The sequence below is a fragment of the Colius striatus genome, chromosome 3, assembly GCF_028858725.1.
Source record: "Colius striatus isolate bColStr4 chromosome 3, bColStr4.1.hap1, whole genome shotgun sequence".
Taxonomy (NCBI): Eukaryota; Metazoa; Chordata; class Aves; order Coliiformes; family Coliidae; genus Colius; species Colius striatus.
In genome coordinates this window covers 86,527,089-86,540,130 of record NC_084761.1, presented here as the reverse complement: position 1 = coordinate 86,540,130, position 13,042 = coordinate 86,527,089, and the positions used below count along the sequence as shown (strand labels likewise).

The following is a 13,042-nucleotide window of genomic DNA, read 5'->3' as shown; positions in this document are numbered from 1 at the left end:
TGGCAGCACAATACAGATACTACCTATTAAGTTAGGGAAATTGAGCAACTGAATCAGAGAGGCTTGCACTCGCACAGGATGCATTGATTCAGCATTTGAAGTGCCTCCATTACTAGCCTAAAGCATGGCTTCAAACAGAGTTTCAAACCTCCTACTTGAAAGCAGCTGGGAGCAAGAGGATTCTTCTCTTATGTCTTTTTTAATGAGGATCAATTCTAGCAGAGCTAGAATACACACATACAGCAGAGCTGTCACAGCTGAAAAAAGGTGTGGTTAAAAATGAAGCCAAACTAGATCCCCTCTGCAGTCTGTCAGAATGCTCAGCAGAGCTGCGCCAGTGCCAACCGCTGCTACCTCCAATCAATCCAGCTTGTCTTGGGACTAAAAGCAATGGGAGAAAGAAGTAGAAGCCGATAACAATTCTCAGAAAATACATTTGCCTGGTAGTAATTCCATAGGTATGTGCTACCTCTGCAATCCTCATGTCTGAACATTCTATGGTTCTAAGGTGAACCATATGGATATGAACCATCCATCCACCACAATCCTTAAAACAGCAAGGCAGGTATGTTATTAATAAAATCTCATACTTTAGGAAACCCTGTTAGTTTTCCATCAAGCACACTGTCAGATGTGTCCTGCCTCCTTTATTTCTCGAGCATGTCTTTGCATATCCTCAGTGCAAACTCAGTGCTGTGGGTTGTTGTGCTGTTTGTAAAACGAACTTTGGGAAAGTTCGTAAAAGACTTTCAAAACTGGATTATTCTTACTGGCTTAAGACGTAAATTAATGTTTACTTTGAGTTATCTCACAAAGTCTGCAAGATGGGCACATCTTCCATTATCCCCCAAAGGCAACATAGCCTCATACAAGAAATTATGGCTGCAAGAGGCACTTGGTGTGTCACTTAAGTTGAAAACAACAAGCCAGTAAGGCAATATTCAGAACCCATACTAAACCCGTCATCTCTTTTGAGTCAGTTTGCGTGTTTCAGTAAGTTTCTACATGAAGAAAGTAGTGAAATGCTTCCCAGGGGAGGTGCGTCAGGAACCGCGGGGCTCCCCATCTACCGCTGAGGTCCCCCCCAGCCCGCAGCCACCGCTGCAGAGTACGCGCTGCTCGCTTCCCGCCGCCGGGCCGGCCGGGGGCCCCCGGCCCAGCTCGGGTGGTCCCGGCTGCCCCGCGCACAGCCATGCCTGCGGCACTTCCCGGGCCCTTTGCGGCGCGGCCGCCGCCCCTCACAAACCAGTTCTGGCTCCTGCAAGCTGCCTCCCGCGAAACAGGCCCGAGCCGCCCCGCGGCGAGAGGCAGAGGAGAAGGCGGGCTGCCAGTCCCCCGTCCGCCGGCCTCGCGTACCTCTCTCCGCCGGCGCGGCCCGAGCGCGCAGCGGCAGAGCAGAGCGGCGGCGGCGGCACCCAGCAGCAGCCCCAGCAGGATGGCAGGGGCCAGCAGCGCGGGCAGCGCCGGCAGCGAGCGCGCCCAGAACTGTAGTTCCACCGCCTGCAAGCAGCCTCCGGCCACCGCCATCGGGCCCGGCCCGCAGAGAGTGGAGCGGAGGAGATGGGAGGTCCCACCGGCTGGGGCCCCTCCGCCCCCCGCCCTCGCCGCGGTGGGAGGAGACCGATGGCGGATGGATGCGGCGGCTGAGGCCCGGCCTGGATCGAGGGCAGCTTCTGCAAAGTGCCGCCGCACTTTGTGCGCCTTCGGAAGGGTCACCTGCCGCCATGTGGCCGCCGCTGGCCGGCCTGCTGCTGGCGCTGCTGTCCTGCAGACCCCTCCGAGCGGTTGGGGGCCGACCCCTGCCGAGCCCCGCGGAGGGGGCCGGGGCGCCGGGCCTGCCCCCGGAGCGCTGCGGTCAGACGGCGGCTGGGGTAAGGCAGTAGCCCCGCGGGGTGCTGCGCGGGTAGCGGCTCAGCCCCTCAGCGGAGCGAATCCGCGGGCCCGGGGAGGCTGATGGCGGGCTGAAGGTGAGGCCCTGTCCGAGGGCGCAGCGGTGGCGACCGCTCCCCAGGCACTTGGATTAGGGGCAGCGGCCGGAAAAGTTGATGAGGGTTAGCGTGGTGGGGCCAATACAACGTGCCATATGCAGAGGGCGGCTCTGCTTGGCCCTTCTTCCTCCAGTGTAGAGGCATTTGGTGTTTCTTTTTACCTACTCACCCTTGCCCCCCAGAGTAGGGCCACTATTGGGAATGCCATTAGCGATTTAGAATAAAGCTCTCGTTTTCCATTCTTTATCAACATGTCTCAAAATGTGTCATCGTAGTTTTATTTTGCCGTTGTGGAAGGTAGCAGAGACTGCAGTAGGGAATTGAGCGAGCTGTGAGTAATTAGTCTGTGGTGTGATTACAAGAAAACTAATCAGCAGAAAACAGTATTTCAAGTCCAAACCAACTTAATTTTTTTTTTCTGCCAGAATGGTAAATTAATGTAAAACTTGGGAAAATGTCTGCTGGCAATATTAGTGCATTACATTTATTACCGTTGAAGCATGATGGGAGTGCTGGCCTGTAGAATTGTTGCTATTTGCTGATGCAGAGCCACTGGTGATACTCTATGGTCTGGTAGACACACTCTGCAGCAGAATGGAGGAACTTATCCAGACTATATTTTCCAAAGCAGACTACTGAAAACTAAATGTCAGAAGAAACAAAGAGTGCTGTAATGTCATTTGTAGTTGACACACATGCACAAACATTGTAGATTTTTGTGCATGAGCTGTAGTAAAACCACAGATGAATGAGTGCCTGAGGCCTGTGGAAGTCAGGAGCCATTTGTACACTGATTTCCTAGGAAAGGGGAAATAAAGCTTTTGTTTTCTGCTATGCCTTATAGCATTCTCAGACCACCATCTACTTTTGTTGCAGGTTCATTTACAAAGGAACTGTTGACAAATACAATCATAGCCATCCGATGACAGGACAAGGGGTAATGAAAAGAAGCTGGAACAAAAAAAGTTCCATTTAAACATAAGGAAAAACTATTTTACTTCAAGGATGAGGGAGCCCTGGCACAGGCTATGATTCATAGAATGGTAGGGGTTGGAAGAGACCTTTAGAGATCATCTAGTCCAACCCCCCTGCAGAAGCAGGTTTACTTAGATCAGGTCACATAGGAACATGACTATGATGTATGTGCTGTTATAATGCGTAATAGTCATATTGGATTTACATTTATAAACAAGACTTACATCAACATTTAAGATAGTAGATCATCATATTGATGTTTTCTATTTTCATCGGTGTTTTACACTGGTATCGTTACATTCATTTGCTCTACTGGTACATATTTCCTTAATGCAGACAGGGCTCTAGACTACTCTAGAAATATCTGGTAAGGGTTAATTCCCTTCTAACTGCTGCTACTGGAGATCCCTGTTATTATCTTTCTGTGTTCTTGAGATGCTTAGCTACTCAAAATTCAGGATCATATAGATTGTTTAACCAGTGAAAAGAAATTAATAATGGCATTAGAGAACTTTTGTCATAACTCAATTTTAGTGCAGGGAGAGCTGTGCTACAATTTGCAAATAGCTCCCAGTGAAGAGCTCAATACTTGGGGTTTCCCAGACCTGCATCCCAGGGCTGACCTCTGTGCTACATGTTTGTTTCTCTGTCCTTTCTTTCTGCTCCACAAGAGCTGCCTCCAGTCCGTATGTACTTGTTTTCCAGAGCTGTGTCCATTCAAAACCCGGGGCTCCTCATGCATCCAAGTTTGTGAGATGTCTTGCATTTTCTGTTGAGAAAAAGTTGCCTATCTGAAATGACAACTATTTTCATTCAAGATTAACTAAAGTACAGCTCTAGCAATAATCAAAGTGATGGCTTCCCTGAGCAGACAAAGAAGTAAATTGCTCCTAACTTGCTGTACGACAACAGTGGTGTTGATATAAGTCAGTATTTAATATTACTCACATGCAGTGCTTGGGAGCAAACAGAAACAGCAAGAGCGGGTCATGTCACTCAGCAGACTTAGAGGATGGCTGTTAATCAGATGACGTTCCTAACTCAATTATTATGCCTGCAAGGAAGCATTTTTATTAAATGAAAACGTGCTTATAGGACTACTATGTCCTGATCAAAACACTGGGCATTAACAATCCTGAAAAACACTGGTTTCTTTTACTAACGTGTAGAGTGATTCTCTGTGATTTCTGCAGCAATCGCTGTGGTCTGGGCACAGGCAAAAGGCTGTCATGATGGCTTATAAGCTGCAGATTTTAGCCTGTGGTTCCTTTCAAATGTTCCATGTAATGCTTTGAGCCAAGAATGAGCATGACGTCAGTAGCCCTCATTCCAATATGGACACACTCCTGCTGACTCCCAGTGATTATATATTCCTCTGTCCTCAAGTCTGCCTTTGAAAATGGCAAAGAAAGATTATTTTATAAGAACAAATTAATAACAAACTCTCCTGCTCCACTGTTGCACAGAGGCTTAGCCTCATAATGTGAAGAGTACAGTTTAAACCCCAAGCTTATAGCCATACAGCAGAGCCACATACTGCTTATCAAGTTGTGGGAGACCTCTAGAGCATGTTGTGTCTCTTCTAGTAGTTAATTTTGCTAAACTCAAGACTTGATGGAACAGAGTTCTGTCTGTTTGTGAAGCATAAATTCAGCATAAGAATTTAGTATTATTTATGAAAACAGTTCTTTTTTATAATTGCTCTGTGTTAACTTTAGGTTATCAGAGAGAATTTGGAGCTTCAAAAAGAGAAGGGATGTCTGGGTATGACAGGTATGTAACTATTTTCTTTTTGGCACTATGAGAGTCCGGGACAAGGGTGTGAAGGTGGGCCGAGGCCTAGAACTCTGCTTTGGTGGCCCATTATCATCAGCAGGACTTTTGAGCCTGGACCAGAGAGGAGTGTTTGTTCAGAAGTTAGGAACAAGGATGCTCTAGGCTCCAACACAGCTTATCTAGAATGGAACTCTTGTTAGAAGTCACGTGTTCATGTCTTGCTCTGAATCTTTTCCAGGAGGAGCTCTTATTCTTCATTAAACGTAGTAATGTAGGGGATCACCTTCTGATGCCCAGCATCCCCAGTGTTGTGGAAAACCCATATTACTTAAAGTTGATCAAGATCTTACTCCTTTTTATAAGCTAACTTAACCTCTGTGCATTTAGTAACATTGTTGTAGTACCTATTACTGAAGCTATTTTGAGAGACCTCTGTAATTGGTATAGTATACTTTGCCCTGGACCAAATTGTTAAAGACTCATAGATGTAGGGGGTCTGGAAGTGTTGCTGGGTTGCTGGTACCCTACAGCTTGTCACTGGTCTCGTATACACAGAGTATCTCCAGTGGTAATCTGATGGAAGTAGAGTACCCTGATACTTAGAGAAGTTCCTTGCAGCTTGGAGGAACTGCATTTGACGGCTGACTGCCACAGGCTCTTTGTGTATGTTTGAACAAATCACTTAGTTTCTCTGAGTCTCTGGTCTTTATTTTCATTATCTAAGTATAATAAATAGTGTGTTACCTGACCCAAGCATAGTGCAGATGACTACCCTCAGAGGTTACAACATCCTCATACAGTGCATTAACAGAGGCAATGCTCTGTCTGAAAAACAGACACCCCTTCTATGGCTGCAGCTCCCCAAGAGATGATTTTGTGACATGCATTTGCCAAGAAATTACATGCTCTGAAGCAGTCATCGTACTCTAATTTCTTTGCCCTGTGCCGTGACTAATTCACAAATTAGTTTATTAATTTAAATATGAAAGCAAATAATTCAGATTTGCTGAGCTTCCTGGTTTGTGTTTTTTTCCTGTATTTATTCAATGTCATATTTGCTGCTTGAGTCTTGCTTTCAGATGGGGGGCAAATTATTAATGTACCATCCACTGAGAGAGGAAATGCATGTGGTTTTTTAGTTCTTCTGGTGCTAAAGAAAAAAGATGATTGAAGGATTTTGACATACAATTTGTTTTAGTTAGTGATTTAAAGTAGTGTGGCAAGCAGGACTAGGAAAGTGACCATCCCCTTGAGCTTCACATTGGTGACACCTCAAATACTGGGTTCAGTTTGAGCCCTTCACAGCCAGAAAGACATGGAGGTGCTGGAATGTGTTCAAAGAAGGACAATGAAGCTAGTAATGGGTCTAGAGAACAAGTCTGATGAGAAGTGACTGAGGGACCTGGGGTTCTTTAGTCTGAAGAAGAGGAGGCTGAGGGGAGACATGATCACTCTCTGAAACTACCAGAAAAGAGGTTGTAGTGAGGTATTAGGCTCTTCTCTCAAGTAACAGGTGATAGGGCAAAAGGAAATGGCCCTAAGTTGTGCCAGGCAAGGTTTAGGTTGTATATGAGGAATAAATTATTCACTGAAAGGATTGTCAAGTCCTGAACAGGCTGCTCAGGGAAGTGGTTGAGTCACCATCCCTGAAGGTATTTAAAAGACGCGTAGATGTGGCTTTTAGGGACACGGTTTAGTGATGGACTTGGCTGTGTTAGGTGAATGGACGGAATCAATGATATTAAGGGTCTTTTCCAGTCTAAATGATTCTATGAAACTGTTGTTAGTACATAAATATACATGTTAAATGAGGGGCTGCTACAAGCATTGAATCGTAGTTTTGATTTTATAATTGAGTATTGTCCCATTCTAATACACACACATTTTTAATATATGTAAAGCTTCGTTTTTAGTGGTTTGCTTAATCAAATTACTAGACTCTCTATTCCTTACTGAAGAAATTCTCAAAGAGGAAGATCGGAACTTCTGCATAAATCCTTTATCATTGAAAATGGCAGCATGCTAAAGCAAAATAGTTTGTGGCAGCACAGTGATCTCAAGGTTTCTGTTGGAAGCTTTTTCGAGTTGTTTCTGGGTGAGAAAAAGCAATCCTAGAATAGCTCTGTGATTGGGGAACACAATGGATTTTTGAGAGTTATATTTGTGTTTTCTCCGACATACTCAAAGCAGGCCTAGAAGGTAGATTTGTCTTGTCTTCTTGATGCCCATAGTTTCTTTGACTTTGTAACAAGAAAAGGTGATGGCAACATTGAAAACTGAAATACAATAAATTGCTACCTTTGCCTGTTCATTGTTGTGTGTAATTGAAAGGACTTCAAATTGGATCTTGTATTATGGATGGTTTTCAGGGTAGGGAATAATTCACAACAACAACAAAAATAGAGTAAGCAAGTATAACTCTTTTCTTCCCCACTGATACAAAGCAAGATTATACAAAGCTTTGATGATAAATTCTAGGGGAAGGCAAATCAGACTACAGATGTGGGACTTGAAATATGCAGCTTTCAAGAGCTAAGAGTTAGAATGTCTTAGTTAAATTGCTTTTTTCCCTCTCCGTGTCAGGTAATTTTTAATTCTGAGCTTGACATTTCACAAACTTGTCAGAGATTTCACTTCCACACTGTAGTTTGGCAGGTTATGATGTGTTGTAAAGGTACGGGAGCCTTGAGGACATATGAGAGTCTTTGCTGCAAACCAGTTGTGAGACTATTTTAATTTCATGTCATCCTATTTAATTGCTATGGCCAAGAATAACCTTCACCTTAACTTCTGTCAAGAACAAGTAAGGCATGAGGATCTGCTTTTCTAAAGGCAGCCCATCTTTGCCACAAATGTGTTCAGGACTCATTTTGCTTAGTCCAATGGTAAAGGCTTGTGCTTCAGCACGGAAGGCCTCTGTTATGCAAACTAATTTCTTAGCAAAGAACAGTATGCTTGCCACAGAGGACAGTTTCTTTTCTTAGATATCCATCCTTCCACCCACACCCCCTGTGAACATAGACCTACTGACTCCACAAGTATATGCATTTTGTACCAGGTCAGATCCTGTCTGTATTTGCACACCCTGAGCAGCAAGCAAATGCTGTGAGAGCTGTGAGTGAGTGGGAAAGTCTCCTTCCTAAGTGTATTTATTGGCTTGAATGTGGGTGCTGGAAGTGCAAAAGAGCAGAAGATCATCACTCAAAGCAACAGTGCACAAAGCTGAGGAGAGGCAGATGACTGGGGAAAATAGCAAAGAAAACTGAACAACATTAGATAGCAGAGACTATTCTGATCAACCATGTGTTTGTTATTTCATATTATTGTGGCACTGTGCATTTGTGGGACTGAGTGCCATAGTAGCATGAATGGTAAAATGTTACATCAGTCTTCCAGCTGTTTGAGCTATATTAATATTTATTTTCAAAAATAGCCCACCTACCAGCATGTGTAATTAGCTATGAATATGCAGTTTAATACAGGGTTTTGGCATTTGTTTATATTGGATTTATGGAGGATTAAATCATGGGAAAATGTGCTAATTAATAGTAAGGTGAAATATTTAACAACTCGATAATACCTTATAAAGATGTGGAATGTTTAACTAAGGAAAACAAAACAAAGAAAATTTCATCTTAAAGACAGTGATATTCTCTCACATGTCAAAGAAAGTGAAATTACTGCCTTCGTCTGATGAACTGTTTGACTTGGTATCTTTGGAGATACTTGCAGGAAAGCCCCAGTTTAAGCCTCATGATCTGCTGGCTTGCTTCCTGGGAAGTGTTTTGGCCTGAAGCATACTCAGGGAGTGCCTGGTGGCAGCCTAGCAAGCCCACTCGAGAGGGGGCTGTTTGGGCTGTGTGTGAATATGAAACTTTTCCCATGCTTTGCAGAGTTTTCCTTTCAAAAAAGAATGGGAATATTTTCCATTTAGAAACTAATGCAAGTTGAATACAGTGCAGCTCTCATAATGGCTTTGCTGAAAAAAGACAGAAAAATTACAAAGACTGAAGCTGTAAGAAGAAAAGAGAAGAGAAGGCACAAGGAGACTGCAGAGTTGATGTCAGAATTGGGATGCACGTCTGAAGAAGCACTGACAATGGTGTACTTGCACATCTGAGTAGCAGGGTAACCAAAAGAAAGCTCAATGCTTGCTACTGAAAGTCCTTAGGAGTCATATATTAGTATTTTCCAACCTCAGATGAAGCTATTTGTTAAAAAAAGCAATGAATTTCAGAACAGAAATCTGGAAGGGGTGTGAAAACTACAGAATGTGTTATGCCTCTACCATTCTTTCTCAGATATTCAGTCTTCAGCTTTTCAAGCAGTCATAGCCATCTACAATCTATCTAGGACCTTAACTGAAAAGAGACAGCAAGTCAATTGATAAATGCAATTATATTGTCTTGCTGTTAAAAGAATGCAGCAGATAATGTGGAAAAGCAGTTATATTCTGGTAGGTCAACTGGACTGAGCTATATAATGTTCTAGTGACGGTTAAAGATATGTGAATCAGGAGGAAAGTTTTTTTTATTTAACTGACAGTTGGTACTACATAAAGTAATGAGATAGAAAAGTGCTGCTTTACTGGCAAGGGAAACCAGGGTATTGTAAAACAGCCTATATTGTTAAAAATTAATAGATAGGATGAGAAAAAGTCTGGAGGAAGGCAGTGGCACATATTGCTGTATGGGCATGCGTCACACTGAATCTATTTAGGCAAAACCTTCCACTAAGTGCTGGGAAGATACAAGTGAATTTGCAGAAGTATCCTTGTAATCATCATCAGCATTGAGGCTGCTTAACATAATGTCGAGAACCTGCAAAAGTCCCAGCCTCCAATTACTGATGATGGAGCAGCCAAATAACATGCCTGGAGACTTTTACTGGGAGCTGGGCACATTATCTAGGGATGACAAAGCACAACTTGAAAACAGACTCATCTATGTAATTAGTAATCCAGGGATTTATTCAGAGTCAAAGAACATGATCAGTTTAATTAAATTGGTTACTGTGGACTTGATCTCTCCAGAGGGGAGTGTCAGGATTTGCTTTCACATGAAAAATGCTGCTAGGTTTGCTGATGGAGATGTCATGCTGCACGGGGCACAAGAACAAAAGGTATTTTATGAAGTGATTACGCCTTTCTTGTTGGCTGACCTCCCTCATCCAAAATACAGCAGGAAACAATCTGCTAAATAATAAGAGCTTTCAAGGCAGTAGTTGCTTTACCCAGCAAATGCATTTTAGCATTTTGACTTCTGACTCCTGACTCTTACAAGGCCCTACAAAGAAGTTCCATGTCTCCAGTCAAGATTTCTTTTTACTAAAGGGGGAAGTGTATCTCCTGCAGTCTGGCAAGAAAAGAGAACTGGGGCTCCACCTCTATAGGAATGAGGTGGAAGTTGCATTAATATATGGAAGACAAGACAAATGTAAAATTAATCTTTTTCACTGTTTGGATGTATCTATATAAAATTTTGAAGAGACCTGATTCAGCAGTCAGATTTATAGCCATTGGTAGTGGCGTATAGTATAATGCTTGGATCTGCTGGGAAGTGCCATCGTGAGCAGACTCAGACTAGTAGCCAGCAGATCTATACCGTGCCAGTTTAGCACTGGTGTTATCGTGAGGAACTTGGGCTGTTGCCTGGTTTTGAGACAGAAATATGCCATGCATGATTACCATGAAAAAAGACCAAAGATGTGCAGACACTCGATATTGTAATTGTACATATTACTGTTCTCATCAAGTTTACCATGTTATTTCTACAGTCCCTAAATTAGTCTGTCACATTGTTTAACAATGGTTTAAGCATTTAAATAAAACTTAAAAGAAGTGAATGAAAACTGACTGTAAAATATAAACAATCTTTTCCTGGCTTACATATCCAGTGTTTTGTCCAATATAAACCACTCCTTCCCAAATGAGAAAGCGTGCTATTCCAGCATGGGAAGACAGGGAAGCTCCCCAAGGTGGACATGTCCATCTGTATTCTATAAGCAGCAGAACTGCATCTCATTGCTTATGTTAAGAGTCCAGTTCGGAATGCTTTGTGCATGTCTTTTCCATGTGCAGTTAACAGTATTTCTCTCTGTTGTTCTTCCAACAAAGCAGTATCTCTTTAAAAAAATACTGCTTCTCATATTAATGAGATTTTAATATCTTCAACTTTTCATATTTCATTAACACTTTTTTAAAAAAAAAGAAAAAGTTATAGAAGAATGTCATATACCAAAAACTTTGGCTTTTCAGTGAAAGTTTTTGTTCAACAGAGTATATATTGTTAATGATTAAAATATGGGAATTAAAAATTTTTAAGCCATAAGTGAGAACTACTATGCAAAGAATGAAAAAGGTATCTTCTTTAATCATAGACAGCCAACTATAATTTTGAAATGTTCATATTTTTTTCTCTTCATTCAGCAGCTTTACCTTTTGAGAATTTAGTATATTACAAATTTTTAATTTGAACTCCTTTTGTTAATGTCATAGATGCTTTTACTTTAGTAGATGAAAGGGCTATGATTTCAAAACTGTTCTTTGAATTCTGTGTGATATCATGGACTAATCTTTCATAAAAATACAAGAGTGTAAGCTACGTACTAAATTAAGGAGTGTTTGATTTGATGACACTCCAGCTGAAAAATAAACCCTTACTCAACTGAGAAGTATTTTTGTTCTGAATATGTATTGACTTGGTTAATGGTTGGTTGACAGACTGTATCTTTGAAGGGGAATACCCTTAACACTGAGGCCACTCACATTGTAGAGTGCTTCAATTGTTTATGCTTTGCTGAAAATATTAACACATGATTTAAGGCTGAAACCTTTTAATTCATGATGCTTTACATTGGAATGGCAAGAAATTTTTAGTGGGGTATATGTGAATTCCATAGATAGGAAGCAGTTTTGTTCTAACTCCTACTGGGTTTTGTGGGGCAAATCACATCTCTATTTTCTGTCTGGCCCCATGTCTCTGTTACCTGTACTGTTTTTTTTGTGCTTTGAGAGGGAGGATGCTGCTTGCTGTGTGGACACAGAGCACCAGGTACCACGAGCCTCAGCCCTGGCTTGAATCTGCAGCAAGCAGTTCCTGCCCAGGAAACGGCTTTATCTCTAATATAGAGTGTTGCCTTGGTTTTCAGCAGTGCCTTTACCTCTGCTCATTCAAGCAAATGAAGCCCCTCACCAGCTCTTGACTTCTGCAGCCTCGGATGATCAGTGGAGCCATTCAGTGTTTACTTTGATACCCTCATGGACAAAGAAGATTTTGTTCAGACGAGAGTCTTCTGTTAACCACCAACTGGTCAGTAAAAGATCATTTGCCACTTTCAATGTTTGTAAGGATTGTAGCAATTATATCAAAAGTGAACATTGCTGAGAATTTACTACCCAGTTAGTACATTTCTAATTCTGTTTTAGGTGATTATATTCACTTGAGATGGCTTTGACAACACCAACTAGTTGTGAGGATTCCAAAGAATTACTGTGACAGATACAGCTATGTGATTGCTGCTTATATTCTGGTAGATAGTTGCGAAGTGAATCTGTATACTCTGATGAACTTTGTGCATAGTGTAGTTTGTTAGGGAATTGTGGTAGCCAAAAGATGAATATATTAATTAAGATACTAGTAGTTACTTGTGGGAATAAGTAGTTTGTACAAATTTAGACTATAAAAACAGATTAACTGTTGGGATAAGAAAACTCTTAAATTTGAACTCAACTTATTTTTTCTCTTTTCATTATTTACATACTTTAAGTTGTGCTGCAGTTGATGAATTGTGATATTTTCATATACTATGTAGTCTTTTTCCACTTCCTCCACAGCCTGAAGATGTGTCTAGTATGTCAGTGTCTTCTGAATTTGGAATAACCTTTCAGAAATGTGGTGTGGTAAGTTTTCTCACGTTTGTCTTGTTGATTAGGTAGGAACTTTATATTCAAATGTCCTTTAAAAAGTGGGAACAGAATTGTACCCATGGTGAATATTTGGAAGAACAGCCATTTTGATGTTAAGATTGTTGCACCCTCTGTAAGAGGCACAGTTTTGCCGTGTGAAAATCTTCTCTCAGACTTAAAGGGGTTTTGGATTCTAGGAAAAGAAAATACTTCAGTGTGAATTTGTAAAACTAGAAATGGGCAAAGCCCAGTGAGCTCCAGAAATCAGCTATGAGGCTGGGTAGAGATAGAGAAAAACTTCTTTAGAGAATGAGGTAAGCCTTCTGAGATACTGTCCTGGTTCAACCAGGAGTACCCTGCCTGTGACAAGTACGAACTCTTTTCAAAAGATGGCACA

At 41.9% G+C, this 13,042-nt stretch overlaps 2 protein-coding genes across 5 annotated transcripts in view; one reads left to right on the top strand and one right to left on the bottom strand.

Annotated features, from left to right (window-relative positions):
* EVC (EvC ciliary complex subunit 1) overlaps positions 1-1,527 on the bottom strand; it is a 55,975-nt gene extending 54,448 nt beyond the window's left edge. Inside the window, exon 1 of the mRNA XM_061992912.1 lies at positions 1,357-1,527. Coding sequence (XP_061848896.1) covers positions 1,357-1,527 — 171 coding nt within the window. The remainder of the gene's footprint in view (positions 1-1,356) is intronic.
* A 100-nt stretch (positions 1,528-1,627) lies between these two features.
* The window catches only part of EVC2 (EvC ciliary complex subunit 2), an 80,839-nt gene continuing 69,424 nt past the window's right edge, over positions 1,628-13,042 (top strand). The window contains exons 1-4 of one of the 4 annotated variants that reach the window (XM_061992561.1): positions 1,628-1,871; positions 4,682-4,736; positions 11,892-12,049; positions 12,574-12,639. In XM_061992561.1, the coding sequence (XP_061848545.1) occupies positions 1,635-1,871; positions 4,682-4,736; positions 11,892-12,049; positions 12,574-12,639 (516 nt within the window). In that variant the 5' untranslated portion in view covers positions 1,628-1,634. Of the gene's footprint in view, positions 1,872-1,939; positions 1,968-4,681; positions 4,737-11,888; positions 12,050-12,573; positions 12,640-13,042 lie in introns of those variants that run through there. The other 3 variants (XM_061992560.1, XM_061992563.1, XM_061992562.1) reach the window with 3 other exon arrangements.